The sequence below is a fragment of the Pecten maximus genome, chromosome 10, assembly GCF_902652985.1.
Source record: "Pecten maximus chromosome 10, xPecMax1.1, whole genome shotgun sequence".
Classification (NCBI taxonomy): Eukaryota; Metazoa; Mollusca; class Bivalvia; order Pectinida; family Pectinidae; genus Pecten; species Pecten maximus.
In genome coordinates this window covers 32475557-32494258 of record NC_047024.1, presented here as the reverse complement: position 1 = coordinate 32494258, position 18702 = coordinate 32475557, and the positions used below count along the sequence as shown (strand labels likewise).

Genomic DNA, 18702 nt, shown 5'->3' with positions numbered 1-18702 from the left:
TTCATAATTTGTTATGTCTCTTAATGCCATTTACTATCTCTTTGTGGTGTTTCAAAGATATTACCATCATTAAGAGCATATTAAGTGAAAAGTATTCAGTATAAAGATAAGAATGTGGCGGTAGAAATGTTTTTCACTTGGATAAAAATAACCTCCGAATCGTTCATAGTAAAATGCACACAAACTACCGTATCGACAATTCAAGAGACATACCACCAATGGACCATGGCGATCTAATTTGGTACTGTGGGAATCACAGGGATCACGTGATATTTTACCTTTATTTTTTAGCTTAGGCTATCGCTGTACACGGCCATTCTTCTTTGGTAAGCCTTACAGCTTGTGAGAATCGGTGGTGACTCAGATTCCACCAAAAGAGGATAGTTTTGTCAAATATAATCCACATAGATTAAACATGAATCCGCTTGGTGTATAAATACTCCTTATTGTAAACGACAGGGAATACCGACCTTATAACGAAACTATCATTCTAAGTCAACAAAAACAAGTATTTACTATGCTATTTAAAGTAAGATAGGGACTTTACAAATATATTAATATGTGATATTGAATTTCAAAATGAAAGTACCATTACAAAAGCTATACAATCTATATATATTTTGTTGATATATGTATTGATAATTCAGTGAAGGTATCCAGGATATTCTGTACGATACATGTAAGTGTTATGTGGTGTAAGCTTTAAAGTCCTGATGAATGGAATCATTAACATGGTATTATCAGGACGGGTTGGCTTCGGTCACTTTCAGTTTCATATGATGCGTTGCGTTGGATACAAGTTTACAGAAAACAAATAAACGAGCATAAACATGTAAACAAAACTATATTTAAAGCTGAAATCTACGATGTCTACGAATTATACATAAATTCTATCATGTTTTGTGTTCTTTATAAATGTAAAGAACTCTTAACACAAAACACAGTATCAACTAAAATAGTTCATGTAAAAAAGCAATATATAACTATATATATATATATATATATATAAGATAAAATCATAACAATCATGAGACACCATTAAAATAGGTGTATTTAAGGAATAACTTTAATATTTGTTTATGTTATGGAGAAATAATATTTAAAAAAAACACAGTGTACTCTAAATAAACCGCGAAGCTTTTTTTAAACATGTCTTAACAATGAATTTGGTATTCAGAGTTATTTGAGAAAACCATTAGGGAAAGTGTCGACTGTCAGCGCATGATTTAAATGTAGAAAAAGGTCGTTATCAAAATATCCAGCGACACTTAAGAATTTGTACTGTATGTTATTTAAATGATGTCGAGGATGAATTTCATTTCATTCTAAAATGCCCATGTTATTATGATATTCGTAAGAAATATTTGAAAAGTTACTTTTTAAAAAAAAAACAAGTATGTTTAAATTGATACAATTATTTAACGGACAAAATACCAAAGGATTGGCCAAATATATCAAAGCGGCAAATGTCAAAAGAATTTCTTTAACATAGTTATGCTCAACGAGTATATTGTCTCTGGCACGAATTATCTTTTTTTGATGTTGTCAATGTTATGTTAATTTGTACATTGTGTATGTGTAGCTACTTAAATACGACACAGAAATGATCTTATTCGATATTATTCCAGGGGTGTATTTGAGTAACTTAGATTCATGTACATATGTTTCTCAATTCCCAGGACCTATGTGATTGAGGCGAAGTTGTAGCGTACGAAATATAAATTAGCTATTTGCAAACAGAATCACAACATAATAAATATTGACGATATTGATGGACACAGAACACTTTACATTTTGTGAGGGGTACCCTCGGATTGACCTGATGACGAGGGTATAAAATGTACATGGATTAAATTCAGACGATATAGATGTTCCTTATCTTTCAATAGCACCATTATTACATTCTATGGCATCGTTTTTATTTCCCGTTGTAATATCTAAATGCGTTTCTTTTTTCTTTCGGTATCATAATTACATAAGTAATATACGGTGTATATAAGTCAGCCTTTTTCATGATCTTATTCACCTCCAAAATTATGATATTAAAATCTAGCTTTCTCAAAGTGAATTTAATTTTAGAGATCTGAACTTACGTTACTTTATACATAGCGATGCTAATAATAACGATTAATCTATTCCTAAATCCTAAAGGCAATAAGAAAAAAAAAACAATCAGTAAAAGCACAGAGAGGGAGATCACTAATTCAATTATATATAATATTTCTTGCATTAAATTTGGGATGTTTGGGTATCTTTGAAGAAAGGTACAAAGCCACAAAAAATATCAGTATACTTAATTATCTATTTCGGCAATGGGCACTGCCTTCTTTGTTCGGTTCATTTTTCTTATTTATCAATTTATGACTACATTTAGACATCAACTCATTAAAAGTCGCTTCCTTGACCATCCTAGAACCATTTTCTGAAAGTGATATAAGCTAATTATAAGTCATTAATGGAATTGTAACATACAATAATCATGGCCATTTGTTAATATAAAGTAAGCTTTTTGTGTAAACAATTCTTTCTGAATCTGTATGACAATTACATGTAGTCATACCATGTATGCACATCAATACATATCTTGATCATGAGTAAATATTAATTTCAATTTTCCGATAAGAAGTCGTTAATCAGATCCTAAACTATTCTTCTGCCATATTCATCTCGGAATGTGTCATCACTTATTACGGTACATATCCATATATACCATTATAACATTTAATGCTGTACATATTCACTACGTAACGCTTTATTACTCTAGATATTGTGTCATAAGTTAGATATAGAGCTATTTAATTTTTAATTACCGTCTCTCTCTCTCTTGTTGACTGTAAAACTACATACCCCTAGTGGCCTCCAAGACAATTAAGCACATACTTTGTATATTTACGGTTTCGAAATTATATTGGCATACAATTCGTTGGCTACGTATATGTATGTATAAATGTTTGCGTTTTAATCAAGCTGTAAAACGTCGTTTAAAAACCGACATATCGATGTGATCAAGGAACATGCGAGATTATATCATAATTATCTGCTGAACGGTTTTAATAACCTAGTGAATTCGTACTCCTTATTAGTACACATCACAATTCCCGAGCCTTACAGACAAAAGACCTGCACAAAAAGAAACAAGGTACGCTTTCTACATTGATTCCAGTTTTAACTATCAATATAAACGTATTTAAAAGCTTATGTGGCTTTAATATTCTTAACAAAAAATTGTCGTGTAGAGGAAGCTATGTGATTAATGGGAGAGCACTCGCGATGATTTTCAGATACCACGCATTCAACATACTAAACGATTATGATAATTCCACGAAAAATAGCGGTGGAATTCAAACAAAAGACTCTGTGTGTTTTCATGTCAATTTTTACATAGTAATTTTTATCTGAAAATTAAATGCATGTAAGTTGTATTTCCAGGTATTTTAAGCCTAGTCATATTTCAAAGTTATTTCATACCAAGTAGTATTTCCGTTTCATTTTAGACCTTGTAGTATGTCTATGATATTTTAGACCTTGTAGTATGTCTATGATATTTTAGACCTTGTAGTATGTCTATGATATTTTAGACCTTGTAGTATGTCTATGATATTTTACACCTAGTAGTATTTCATTGTATTTTAGACCTGGTAGTATTTCCATTATATTTCATACTTAGTAGTATTTTCATTGGATTTTAGACCTCGTACTATTTCCAAGATATTTCAGACCTAGCAGTACTGAACATGGTATACCTAGTAGTATCTCAATACTTTAGACCTAGTTATGTTTCTATTGGTTTCGCTTTGTATTATTTCTATAATCTTGTTTTGTTACATTATTTACCTGAAGGTCCTTTAAAACGTTCGTCTGTGTCTGCATACCGAATACTTACCGAGTATCTAAGTAATCTGTATTAGTTATGTAAATGGAATACGTCTAGTAATCTGTATTAGTTATGTAAATGGAATACGTCTAGCAATCTGTATTAATTATATTGATGGAATACGTCTAATAATCTGTATTAATGATATAGATGGAATACGTCTAGTAATCTGTATTAATGATATAGATGGAATACGTCTAGTAATCTGTATTAATGATATAAATGGAATACGTCTACCAATCTGTATTAATTATATAGATGGAATGCGTCTAGTAATCTGTATTAATTATATAGATGGAATACGTCTAATAATCTGTATTAGCTAAATATATTGAATACGTCTAGTCTTCTGTCTTAATAATATAGATGAAATGCAGTAAGTAATCTGTATTAGTTTGGAATACGTCTAGTAATCTGTATTAGTTATATTAATGGATTGCACCTAGTATTATGTATTAGTAATATAGATGGAATACGTCTCGTAATCTTTAAGTAATACCGATGGAATACATTTCGTAATCTAGATTAGTTATATAGATAGAATATGTCTAGTAAACTGTATCTATTATATAGATGGAATACGTCTAGTAATCTGTATTATGCTTTTATGAGTTTTGTTGTGTTTTGTTGAGCTGTGTTTGCCGTTCCCTCAACGGTTAATGTCATACGTAGACGCAGTAAACGAATATAGCACCATTGCACTGAACTCCCACGGTAGAATGACACTCTCTGATAACATCATACTGACAACCACGACATTATTATTCTGAATGAAACACTGGTAAAATATTACACATGCATTGATACGTTTCATTACCACAATCACAATATATCACGTCAAGTTCCAGTAAACTTAATCCAATTTCGTGTCGATCACAATCGTTTTGTAAAACGGAACGCCATCTTGTTGGCAGGTTTAAACGTTATGCTGGCCTCAAGTCGGAGTGGCTCACCAACATACTCTAACCGGTAACGCTGCAAAATCTGTGGAAACAAGTTAGTGATTTCAGTTTCTTTAGTGTACATTATAGTATTACTTCATTTCAGAACAATAAACTAACGCACTTTGGTTATAATTTAATGATGGATCCTACAGCTTTATGTTAAGCTGAGCATATTTCTGTCTTAAAACTTAGATAAAAGGCAAATTAACATCTATCTTGTTTGTACAGTTTGTAATATATTACATTTATTAAACTTATTGAAGGTCTCATTTTGGGCAAGGACAGCTTTACAATTACACAATTACAATAATTGAACTTGAAAGTTTCATTTTAAAGAAAGGTGAAATATTGTTCATATCAATACTGTAACGTGTTAAGTTGCTTTTTCACTTTTTCCTGGACAGTTATTAATCGTAATTCATTTGCCCTAGTTTGACGCGACATCGGGTCAAATATGAAAACGCTATATTATCGTTCAATAATGTTAAAAACGATATGTAATGCCCCTTCAATAGATCAAGTTTTGCTATAGAATTTTAGGTTAAAGAATAACCCCTAGGTATAGAGAATTTGGGCATGATTATTTGTATAATTCTATTGAGTTTAGGTGTAAAATTTTAGTATCTTATTATTCTGTTGTAATACCAATAGCAGCTTTCTTTTAACACGAATTTTATACAAAAATGTATATAGTTGTATGTACCTTTATAACTGCAATTTGTGTCTCTTGCTCAGCAAAACGCATGCCGATGCAACCACGTGGGCCAAATCCGAACGGAGTCATCGCAAAGGGATGGTTTTTCTTCGGCGATGTATTGCTCCGTATCCATCTTTCGGGTTTAAATACGTCGGGTTCAGGGAATTCCTTGGCATCCTGACCAATAAAAGTCGAATGCATTGCGACAGTTGTCTGTAAAAAAAAATATATACATATACTCCAGTTGATTTCATGATTGCTAAAAAAACATGGTATCGAACCTAACTTATACTATAACATCAACAAATAGTTACGGAATACAATGTCAAGTCCATAACTCTTTATACAACTGTAGTTGGTAAGTGGAATGAAGCACACGTTAATTATACAGTTTCTACTTACCCCTGCTGGGATGTGGTACCCCGACAAGACCGTGTCTACATTAGTCTGGCGCAGATGTGCAGGAGCCACAGGGAGCAATCTAATGTAAAATACAAGTCATGATTACATGTTTTATTGTGTTCGGTTGAATCCACTGAAGTCTATTCTCAGTCGATGGTATCTTCTAACGCCCGTCACAGTATAGCCCGAGTTTCCTCTGGCCTTGACACCATATTTGGTGAAGGGCCATAGTGCACTATAATATGAAAAAATGTGAAATTTTGACCATCGTAAAGCGAGAGCTTGGTTTGTTTTTGTTTAACGTCCTATTAACAGCCAGGGTCATTTAAGGACGTGCCAGGTTTTGGAGGTGGAGGAGAGCCGGAGCACCCGGAGAAAAACCACCGGCCTACGGTCAGTACCTGGCAACTGCCCCACGTAGGTTTCGAACTCGCAACCCAGAGGTGGAGGGCTAGTGATAAAGTGTCGGGACACCTTAACCACTCGGCCACCGCGGCCCACAAAGCGAGGGTCTATACGGACAGAATATAACGCCGATATGGGACAGAATAGATGTTTTTTGGTAAAAAAAAATACCTCATTTATTCATAAGAGCGAAGCTCTTTACCGTTAACGTGCACGTATGTACAATATTCTAGTCCAACTTCGCATAACGTCCTACGGGATGCTACAGCCAGAAAAAATTCTGCCGGAAACAGTAACAGTAAGGAACCCTAGTGTAGATGTCTGCAGAAACTGTTAACATAAAAAGTCTAACGTTACGTAAATCCAGTTGGTGTGTTCATAATGCTGACTTATTATTTTTGTAAAAAAAATATCTGTTATAGCGTGCGAATAAAATGTAGCTCGAGTTATGGTTTCGAGGACGGAACTGGGAACATTAGGTATATTTCCGATGATTGCCGAACATTAACCGAGATGTTGCGATTGCATTTGATTGTGGACGGAAAGTACCGACAGTTCCCGGTTGCAGAATCGGTATGTCGAAAATTACCGATAGTTAACGACTGTCAAAGGTCATGTCATGAAAGTTTATATTTCAGGGGTCGTCTGCTTCAACTATCAACAAAGCCGCACGTCAACACAGCCAAGATTCAAGACACACAATTGGTAAATTGGTTGATCTGGTTATTCCTCCCCCAACAAATTAGTTTTTATTTTGTACTTAAAATCTAATTTTGAATTTGAGACATGTTAGAAATCTTAGATCTTAGATCAAAAAAGATATGATTGAAACTGTTTTATCACACTGCCAGTGCAACATTAATTATTATTGGAACTGCAATTTTTTCTCTCATTTAAATAATGTTTAAAAAAAATAATAAAGATATGCTATTATTTTTCCTAAAGTAAAATAATTTACAGTAAAGTTCACATTTTTCTGCAAAATACTGGTAGGTCTAGATAGACACAATGTAGAATACTATCGGTAATATAAATTATAAGCTTAGGCCTACTGTAGAGAATCTACTGTATATGTAGTGCCTACTCTAAACTGGTATATGCTTTAAAAGCTACTGGAAAAGAATTGGACTTATTCAATTTATTGCAACATAGATAAAAAAAAGTTAAGGCTGTTCTATATATTCTTTAAATACACATCAGGTTGACAGTTTTTAAGGAAAAATATTTAATTCTAACCTTTTATTTACAAATATTCTTTAAGAGTACAAAAATAGACAGATCTATTCATTATTTTGGTGTAATTTCTAGATATTTTTCTTTGAATTGACATTTTCAGTTGCATATAAATCCACAACTACAATGGCATATAGTATCCCACCAAGAATTACAATTCAAAATCAGACTTACAATGTGTATGATGTACCTGGTGATGGTAATTGTTTCTTCCACTGTTTAAGTTTATCATTACATTTTATCATTACATGGTGATTTTTCTCAAAGACTGAGAAAGCACATCTGTACAGAAATGTATAAAATCTGGATTTTCTGGGAAGATTTAAAAAATCAAAATTGGTTCACAACACATCAATTTTAAATTCCACATACAGGACGCATATGCTATTCAATAATGGTTGGGCTACACTTTCTGAAGTGAAAGCAGCAGCAATTTATTTGGACATTCAAATAAAAGTATGGTTGAAAGGAATCAATGGAAATAATGGCATGTATTCAATATGTCATGTTTTGATCCTTCGATTACAAGTGGCCATATACCTACAGTGGAACTGCTGTTAGAAAACTCTCATTTTAAGTATATACAGAGACATATATACTGTAGAGAGATTGGCTACTCTCTATTTGCCCCTTTGTCTACATGGTGGCCCCTGACCTTCCCACAATCCTTTGCGGTCGCTCGGTTCAGTCTTCACTTGACGCCATATTTGAGAAAACTTGAAAACCAGACACATAATTATCGATAATTTCTGTTTGAAATCATCACCCAGATCCAATGATGTGCTTTAATTTCATTAATATCAAAGTGCAGATGTGTCATCAATATGAAATATATCACAATTTGCTGTCACAGTGTTTGTATTTTGAGTATGAAAGTCAAGCACACCGCAGGGAAGATCGGCGGGAATGTCCAATTTTCGAAAAGTCCCTATGGGGTTTTCGAAAATACGGATATATGACAACAATGTGCATGATAAACAAGACCATAACCCATAAGTATGATAGTTTTTGGATAATGTAGTATTTTTTGTAGTGCCTTACATAAAACGATGTGCTTTTTGTGTGCGTTTAGAATTGACGATATTTTGGTCTGACGTAATGGCGGCTTAATTACAAAACTAGGACATGTCGAATAGGACCCAATGGATTTTCGAAAACAATGATTAATGACAACAATGTGCATGATCAACAAGACTATATTCCATAAGTATGATAGGTTTTTGATAATGTAGTATTTTTTGTAGTGCCTTACATAAAACGATGTGCTTTTTGTGTGCGTTTAGAATTGACGATATTTTGGTCTGACGTAATGGCGGCTTAATTACAAAACTAGGACATGTCGAATAGGACCCAATGGGATTTTCGAAACAATTGATTAATGGTAGTGGCCTAAATAAAACGATGTGCTTTTTGTGTGCGTTTAAAATTGATGATGTTTTGGTCTGACGTAATTGCGGATTTACCAGAACATGTCGAATAAGTTCCGGTACATCGATACACATGCGCAAAGCCCTCTGGTAGTGATCACACATACAATGCAATACCAAGGGAGACAACAATTCCAAATGGTCAACCCCAAACAGAAAATACAAAAAAAATCAAATGTTGGGTTTTGAAAGACAGCACAAATTAAGCAATGGAGATAATCAATTCCTGCCAATTCAAAAAATCCTTTGCATGTTGATATTGACCATACATACTACATACAACCCATGAAATCAACTAATTCAAGCATTTCACAAGTTTCTGAGAAAATAGCATCTTCAGAAAAGTCTTTCTGGTTACCAGTTATTATTACTTTCTCGTAATTAAACGGCGAAACGTTTATCACTATATTTTTATGTTGTACATTGGCATACAGCTAGCTTCGCTCTTTTCAGGCATTGCCTGTTTCATATTATATGTAAAGTAGGTGTTATGCCATGCAAGATTTTATTGTATTTCCACCAAAATCTGAGCAACACCACATGGTGTCGTATAGTTTTCACATAGTAGTACACTCAGGCCCTACACCAAACATGGTGTCAGGGCCAGAGGAAACTCGAGCTTGTTACAGTGTTGCATAGAAACAGGCCGAGATGTGTCTTCACAGGAAGTATATATCAATTTACTGAGTTACAGAAAAAAAATGAAAAATCATTAACCATAAATCAATAGCAAACAAGGCGCAGCCCTAGAAATTCTGACTTTTGCTCTGAAGCGCTTTTAAACGCAAAAACAAACAAACAAACCATTCAGAACGCTGCTTGGGAGGGAAAGGACTTTTGGATGCCTGTAAGAAGTTTTGTATCTTATATCGTATTTGATCAGTTACGAAGATTGTTTTTACGAGATATATATGCGAAGGAAAAGGGACTGACATTGACAGTGTAGTTGAATACCTGTGAGTTTCCTTGGCAACCGCTTTTAGATATGGCATATTCCGGATATGTTTTTCGGTGATCGGGCTTTCGTTGGTGGGTAGGTGTGTCCGGATCTCGTCGTATAGCTTGTTCTGGATATGAGGATGTTGTCCTAATAGATATAGCAGGAATGATAGGTGGTGGCTCGTCTGAAAACAAGTGTTAATCCTCATCATATTATACCACAGCTACACATATTGTAGTGTATGTAAGGCTTTAAAAATATATATACAGTAATAGAAATTTCGAACGTGAAAACGACATAATTATGGTTCCTGGTCGATTTCATTAGCGGTAAATGTAATTAAAATGGTGAATGTATTTGATTTGGTTAATCTAATTGATTGAATTGGTAAATGTAATTGAATTGGTGAATGCAATTAAATTGGCCAATGTAATTGGTTTGGTTAATCTAACTGGATTTGTGAATGTAATTTTATTGGTTTATGAAATTGAATTGGTGAATGTATTTGATTTGGTTAATCTAATTTAATTGGTGAATGTAATTGAATTGCTTGCGACATGCATGCATGTGGTGAGTGCGTATGTGTGTTTTGGGAGGCTGCGGTATGTTCGTGTTAAGTCTCCTTGTGATAGGCCGGAATTTTTGCCGATTTATAGTGCTACCTCACTGAAGCATACTGCCGAAGACACCCAGCAGCAAACCCCACCCAGTCACATTATATTGACAACGGGCGAACCAGTAGTCGTCCCACTCCTAATATGCTGAGCGCTAAGCAGGAGAAGTAACTACCATTTTTAAAGACTCTGGTATGCCTCGACTAGGGGACAGAACACAAAGCCTTCCTCACAGCTCAACTAAAGGCCAAATGTGAGGCATTGTCAAGGGAGACATTAGGAAGAAGAACATTATTCAGAAAGAAGAGAAAAGATAAGATCCCAAATTTAGTCGCATCTTACGATCATGCAATGGGGGCAGCAGGTACAATTCTTACGCCCTACCTGCAGGGCGGAGGACGAAGAAACCTCTTATCTACAAACGATTAACATTCAATTGAAAACAGCTGTTTGTTTTATACCATTAGCTAACAATTATGTAAATGTATGCATTAGTGGTTTGTTTTTGTATTGTGTTATGTCCTATTAACAAATATGGATTTGTCATGAGATACACTGTCATGCAACATGACATGTCACCTGATCACCTGACAAAGGACTACTCAGTCCTCACCACCAGCTTTGAAACCGACCGGAGATCAAAATGTTTCCTCAAGGTTTGGGTTTATGGCTTTAGGTTTATTTTGTTTAACGTCCTAACAACATCCAGGCTCATTTATGTATGTTTCGTATTCGCAACCCAGAGGAGGAGGGCTAGTGATAAAGTGTCGAGACACCTTAACCGCTCGTCCACCCTGGCTCCTCAAGGAACAGAATGTTTTTCATAATGCTATTAAATATACAAAAAAAATGAGGCAGTATCAAAGAGGACATAAGAGAGTTAAAAGCTGTTAAGAAATGAGAGAGAAAAGTGTCGCCTCTTACGAAATATGCAATTGGGCAATAAGTACAATTTTTACATTCTACAACATCTAGGGCTGTCGACTATATAGTCGTTAACACACTCTTTAGACAATGTAAGCAATTGTAAGAAAATGGTCTCACCGTGTCAACTCCAGCAAATATGAATTCGCTAATAACAGTGAGAACATCTTCATTGCTCAGAGAGGATTTTGACATGAGATAAGGTACAAGATCTCCATGCTCCCCGTCTACACTGTCGCCGGCCTCTAGTCTCTGTTGGGCCGCTTCCAAGGCGATATTAGAATATTTAATGGCGATTCTGAAACGATATTATCAAATCAAAGCAACTTAACCGTAAATCAGAACAAAAACCTAATTGGGTAGCTTCAAGGAAAATGTTAGAAATAAATTCAGAATAGAAAAAATGAATAGTTTCAAATACATTCGGACTTGGAATGGTCGTAGGAAGTACTAGTCGTAATACGACTATCAGGTATTTTGTTTCTAGAAGAAGACGTGTTCGTAGATATTTTGGTTTGGGAAGGATAGTGATATATAAAAATAGGAGAGGACCTCTCGTTAAAAATGAAATACTCTGTGAAAATCTTTACGTTTACTACAACAAATATTTTTTTCGGACATTAACTGTCAATTCAACTATTTACTGTCTGTCACTCAGTTGTTACCATGATCTGATGCTGCTTCATTTCACACAGGTTTATTTTGTCGCAATCATTAATAATTTGTAATTAGATGTGATTTTGGTCAAATTTCGATAAGATCTGGTTATCGTGTATATTTTGCGTTTCACTCCATTTCCATCACAGTAGAATCGAGGTCATATATATTCAATATTTTACTCCTATATAATTTATTTTCTCTATTTTCTCTTATCTTTATTCTGTGTACATTGGTTTTGGCGATGACCCATTATGATGTAACAAAATGATCTTACTTACTCTTTAATTATAGTCTGTGATTTGATAAATTTATTGAATGTAGGTGTGTTGAAGAGCTTGAAAAGCGGAAATTGTCGAACTTCCAAATGAGAAACCAGCATGACGTCCTGAACCGCTTTAATAAATCTAGATGCCTCAAGTGCATTGTCGCCATCGAGGAATGCACCAAGCCTCTTGTTGAAGCAGACGACACCAATACCTGTGCAAACACAATGAAAATGGTTCAATTTGTATTATTATGTGATATACTTTTTCCAGGGACTGGCAAATTCTGCCCACAGTAAAACGCGATATACGATATGCTTAGTATTGTCTTACATGCAGTGTTTCTTCACGCGTGATTTTTGGTTTTATATGAAATAATTCATCGTTAACAGATGGTATACACTACAAACGACCATTGTCTTGTTATTTATAAATGTAGGTTATCACAGATATTATCGAGATTTTGATAAAAAAAATATACAAAGACATGAAAAACAAGTTGGGCCTGTAAGACCACACTAAATGTAAAAAAGAAATTTACATATATTTTTCCTTCCCAGTTTTATATCCCTGCTTGACGAAGCAATAGCAATACATTTTAAAATAAAACTCTTGTCTAAACCAAATACTCCTGGTACTCATGTATGTCAAACACGTATAGTAAGTGTCAAAGATATTGGTTGGAAAATGTAGATCTTAAGACAAAAATCAAATACTGAAATACTTAGTTGAACCAAATTGCCGTTCAGGGACACACAACTACGTGTCATGATAATAAGCTATCTAAGTTTCAAAGAGGTTAAAAATCTTATCTCCGGACAAACGAAAGTTAGCAACCTACGGACAGACGGACGGATGGATGACGAAATACTCTCATATTCCCATCAAATTGTTAGGGTCGTATAAAATGGAAACAATTGAATTTATTATGTTTTGGTTAGATTGTTAAGCAATGAAACAGTACTATACTAAAATCCTCATAAACAATTGCTTTCAAAATGCATTCGCAATCATATAGAGTATGTGTACGTACATTCTGCAGCATATTTTGTTAAATGAGGTCGGAGGTCTTCTATGATGCCGTCTGTCTCCTTGGATGATGCTATCCGACACATCAAATCATTAGCGACCAGACAATGTTCCGGTATATAAGCCGCCACAGTCTTCGGTAGGAGCATCTTCTTCTGGACATTGACTCGTAGGTGATGCCACCGTTCCATTTGTCTGAAAAGAAGACGAGGATACACAAGTATCAGCGATGGTCTGTGTTAGTGACACACTGATGTCCTAAATGATTAAGGAACCACATTAGCTTAGTCGATTGGAGCACCAGCCACGTAACCTCAGGTGAAGATCTGAGGTGCTTGGTTCGACGCTTCCTACCCATGTCGGTTTGTGTTTGTCGGGAACCTGTATCAGAGTGTATATTTCACATTATAGCAATTGTTTACATTCTTATTTAGAGTATTATGGAGACAAAAATTAACATTTTTTTTAATTTCACCTTGAGCTGACCGTCAGTTATCATAGCAGTCTTAAAAATTGGTATTTGCGAAGGAAATGACTGGTTCGCCTGTTGTCACTAGTATATTGTGACCGGGAGGGGTGTCCTGCTTGATATCCTTGGCAGAATGTGTCCATGTAATAATATTTAACAGGTGAAAATGTCAGGTTTCTTAGATTTTTTACTGCGGAATTCATCCCATTTCAAAATGGCTACCCTCCTCTTGTGAAAAATTTGAGCTAGATGTCCCAACTTATATGTTAAAATTTTATATGAGAACCTAAATTTTTGTTATCAATCATAAATACCAAATCGAATTCAAGAATTTCAATGGTATACTCAAAATTATTAACACTGAGGTCTATAGAAAAAACAATTGGTTGCTTGGTACCTAAAGTCGGCATCATTTCCACACTATCATAATGAGACAAATGCATATATAAATGTACGAACATACCGCAGCTACCTCAAAACATACGCACTCACCTGCAGTGTTCTTGTTTACTGAAAGATATATATTTTTTACCTTCACGTTTGTTTTACAGAAAGTTTTGCGAAAGTTAACCACCAAGTAAGAGATTTGTCTCAGGGAGCATATTTATTTCACCAAAATATGAAAAGTTACATTTTTTTCATGAACGAAATCGTATTATCTTTCTTGCAGTGATAGATTATGGTAAATATCAGACTAAAGACGAATTACAACAAAACCTTACCATGAAAATAAAACAACACGTTATTGTGTCGTTTTTAGCACACTGTATATTTCATCAAATTGCTATGTCTTTTTTCTGGTGTCACAGACCGACATTCCTCTGTCTACATATTACATCTTCTATCAGTCCTCACAAGTAGCCCTTAGAAGATGTACTCAAACCTAGGTCTGACTTTTGAAATACGATATCGCATAAGTTGTGTCCGTACTCACTTACATACTTACCAACCCGAAGATAAACATCATTACAATTATGTTATTGTAACTCTTTCACAAAAACATGTTAGATAAGCTCTATGAATTCTTTTCTTTTAAATTAACCAGACATACAAAATAGTGTAGATAGGCGTGTGGCTACCCCGTATAGACTTTTTCCATTTGTGTCTTGACACAGACGACCTGGTTACCTGTGCACGTGCGTTGCCATTCAGACTAAACGTTCGTAGGCTAGTCTGTTGCAAATTTCTGATCAACACCAGTCATTTATTGATATCAACTAGTTGGCATAGATATAATAAGTATATACTCTTTTAGAATTATGTTATTATATTTGATCATTTATGCTGGCGTAATATGGGGAGTACAAGTGTCATGGTCAATCTTAAATGTTAAATCATACAAAACGAATGACATTACTATATAAGACGAGTTCGATAGCGTACAATTCAGCATTGCTATGAAGAAATCAATAGTATAAATGAATGGCTTAGCTATATAAGGCGGGTTCGAAGAGTTAAAGGTATGATTTTATTATATAGGGCGAGTTCGATAGAGTAAAACTGGTACAACATGTCTATATACAGGTCGTGTTCAGTAGAATAAAACTTACGACGTCAGCAAACCTTGGCTGTTCGACTGGAACTTCTTGTTGAAATGCCCCAAGGTCATAAATGCTTCCCGAACAGGATACTTTCCTTCGTTACGATAAACAGTTTCCACGTCTGCCGCGTCAAATGTGTGAACCATTGTTTTTCCCCCAAGGAGAGTTTCTTTGTACAAATTTCCGAATTCTTTCCGCAAAATTTTGGATACTTCATTATGTTCTTTTTTATGAAATCTGCCTGTGAACAAATGCGAAAAACACTTTCAAAACATAGTGCCATTTCCGTAATAGCAAGGTCATGTTTTCCATCAAAGAATCAATATTGTTACAGTTAGTGATATATTGTTAATCTACAAACACGTTCACTGTATAAACAATGGGTTTACATACAGAATAATGAATACTTTAGTATGCCACTAACTCGTTGCGGTTGCCACACAAACAGTAATAACACAGCCTTGTATTTAAACACTTGACCTCGTTACTGTCATCTCTAATGGCTAGTTTAAGGTTATACTTCCAAATAAGCTTTATTTACTGAGATGCATATTCCTCTTACAGTGTTGCTAATTAACTTGGCTTGACTAAGGTAGATTAAAGGTTTTGGTTTCATTGATTTTTGTGAATTACCACTACATACCCCTTAAAACATTGTAATGATTAACGGCTCCGGCTGACTTAATTAGTGTAAAAATGTTTGGAAATGAAGGATATTAAAAAAGGATTCAATTCATTAATAAATAGAAACAATAGAAGAAGAATATAAAATTTCGAAAATAAATAAATCTAACAACGGTATAGTTCGTTGATAACGAAATCATTTTGTGATATTTGTTTCATGGTATTTCAAAACCATTTAACGGCTTGCATTCTATAAAATACATAAGACAGTAGTCACAGTTCCTCTCGTTCGCTAATGTGAAGTTTTTACAAGGAGGGAAATCTTATTCCCATTTCAATATCTAAAACGTATTTGACATAAATCGGGTGACGATGATTCACCTCCTGGTAGGTAGTAAGGTAATGTTCCAATAAATGGGTAACATTTCGGCCCAGGGACTTCATTGAAAGGACGGACAGTAGAATCAATTCTTGACATTTCTGTCGCAGGAATATCTTCCGAAGAAATGCTGGATATCATGGTAGACTTGTTACGATGGTATAGCTTGGGTTTCCTGCACAATCTATCCTTCAATGACATCAGTAAACGGCCACGTCTGCCAGACATTGTGCCACAGTCTTATCTGAAAGTGCAAATAACAGAGATGACAAGCAATAAATATCAAACCGAATCATACATATTGAAGGAGGTACTCAAGGATGTTCTTTTTAAGTCCTACTATTCTCTGACTTTATACTATCGTGTTTAAGCTATAATTTCCCCAGTGTATGACTATATAGGGCCATGTACCCAAGGACTGGTCTCATTTGGCTTATTCATATACGAGGTAGCACTCTAAAGTAAACAGGACAAGCGGCTTTTCCAAAATTGACAAAATTGGTTAGGGTTAGGGTGAAAGATTCTGCCCTTACCATAGCTGCCATTCCCGATTGTGGCTTTAAATTGATTGAGCATCCGCCTCATTCACCTGATCTCCCTCCATCGGACTTTCATTTATTTCCAAAACTGAAAACAGCTATTTCAGGCACCCTATCCCTAACCCTTACACTAACCTTAACAGACAAGAAAAGTAGTTCTATAAAAGTGGCAAAAGTGTATAGATACTGAAGGAGATTATGTTGCAAAATAATACAATATGTCCGTAAAATTTAAATCCTTCAACATGAGGCTTACTATTTATCAATCAGCTCTCGTAAGTCTTAATTGTATACTAAAATTAAAACGAAAGAGTCAACGCTAAGCGTGACATTTAGAATACTTTTTAGTCGATGTGTTATAGGATATTTATGAAAACATTATCATTTGAATGTTATCTTGAACAGCTAGACGATCGAAACCGGATCATACCCTGTGAACTAATCATGAATTTGTAATTGAAACAGGAATGAGGAATAATGTTTCACGAGAGGATACAATTTGCACATATTATAATTCTGCAAAGGAGAGACGAGTTGCACTATTTTTTTCAGAACGTACTAAATCAACTAGTAAAAGAAAGTATTGGTTAGGAGATTACATGTGTACGATTACAAATGTAATTGAATTAAGTTCTTAATGACAACTAATGATACTGACATACTTAAACAATTGTGTTATTCATCTTATTTATATTTTCCACTGTTTGTCATCATTAATGTGTCTGTTTTAACTATAAAACACCATTATCGTATATACAATATATATATATATATATATAGCACAAATGACGAAGCAGTAAATGACTCCGAGTCTCGAGCTAACAATCTTCGACAACTAACTGCCTAGCCAGAAATGTTGTATATGAAGAGTGTCAGAAGTTGTTTATCATTAAAAGATAACTCCAAATAAGGTCAAATGGTGTTTGCCATTAAAAGATAACTCCAAATAAGGTAAGATGTTTATCATATGTGTGGCATACGGTATGTGGTCAACTGTGTCAGCGGGTCATCATAATGCTAATAAACTGGTTATTTCCCTCCCTATGATATAAATTGAATTACATTTTAATGATACAATGTAATGTATTGATAACACTACTGCATGCAAACATTTATTGCATTTGTGTCAGTGAAATATAGAAATTTATCAAACTAATAAACTTAAATTTTACTGCAACGATGAACATTGAAAGTATAAGACTTTGCAGTGAAAATATTAGTTCGGCAGTGAAAATATCAGTTTTTTGTTCTGTGACCAATCAGAGCGAACCTTTGTATTCACCTCATTGAAACTTGCCGATTTTTCCAATCGAAATGAAAATAGACACATGTTTTTTTTTTAGCTGTATTTCTGAAATATTCAGACTAATTTTTGGCAAAATACTCACTCAACGTTAGCTTTTCATGCACATATTCTCCGATGACAGCAGAAAAGGCTTAATTTGCGTTGATTAGTCCTTTCAAGATTGCGCCGTTAATTCGACGCAGAGTAACGTCACAATGAGAGGACGTCATCAATTATATTACTGATTCCTGCACTTTTTATACTATTAATTTTTCGATGATCTAATTTGGGTTTCAGCATAAAATGCAATTAAAAGAAAATTGAATGGTTTCACGTTTACTATATTATATATTTTACTCATATGACAGAATATTTCGATACTTTTCACTCGTGCTTGTACTCGTGAAAATATCGATATTCTGTCATACTCATGAAATATATGAACGTGAAACC

The 18702-nt window shown here is 34.5% G+C and overlaps 1 protein-coding gene across 6 annotated transcripts in view; it reads right to left on the bottom strand.

The window, feature by feature from the left end:
* Nucleotides 1–827: 827 nt before the first annotated feature.
* The window catches only part of LOC117336041 (probable cytochrome P450 12d1 proximal, mitochondrial), a 32684-nt gene continuing 14809 nt past the window's right edge, over nucleotides 828–18702 (bottom strand). For 4 of the 6 annotated variants that reach the window (XM_033896379.1, XM_033896377.1, XM_033896380.1 and 1 more), the window contains exons 2-10: nucleotides 16428–16669; nucleotides 15432–15663; nucleotides 13417–13607; nucleotides 12399–12597; nucleotides 11581–11758; nucleotides 9937–10106; nucleotides 5918–5996; nucleotides 5522–5728; nucleotides 828–4858 (exon numbers count right to left, since the gene is read on the bottom strand). In XM_033896379.1, coding sequence (XP_033752270.1) covers nucleotides 4748–4858; nucleotides 5522–5728; nucleotides 5918–5996; nucleotides 9937–10106; nucleotides 11581–11758; nucleotides 12399–12597; nucleotides 13417–13607; nucleotides 15432–15663; nucleotides 16428–16653 — 1593 coding nt within the window. In that variant the 5' untranslated portion in view covers nucleotides 16654–16669 and the 3' untranslated portion in view covers nucleotides 828–4747. The remainder of the gene's footprint in view (nucleotides 4859–5521; nucleotides 5729–5917; nucleotides 5997–9936; nucleotides 10107–11580; nucleotides 11759–12398; nucleotides 12598–13416; nucleotides 13608–15431; nucleotides 15664–16427; nucleotides 16670–18702) is intronic. The other 2 variants (XR_004534527.1, XR_004534526.1) reach the window with 2 other exon arrangements.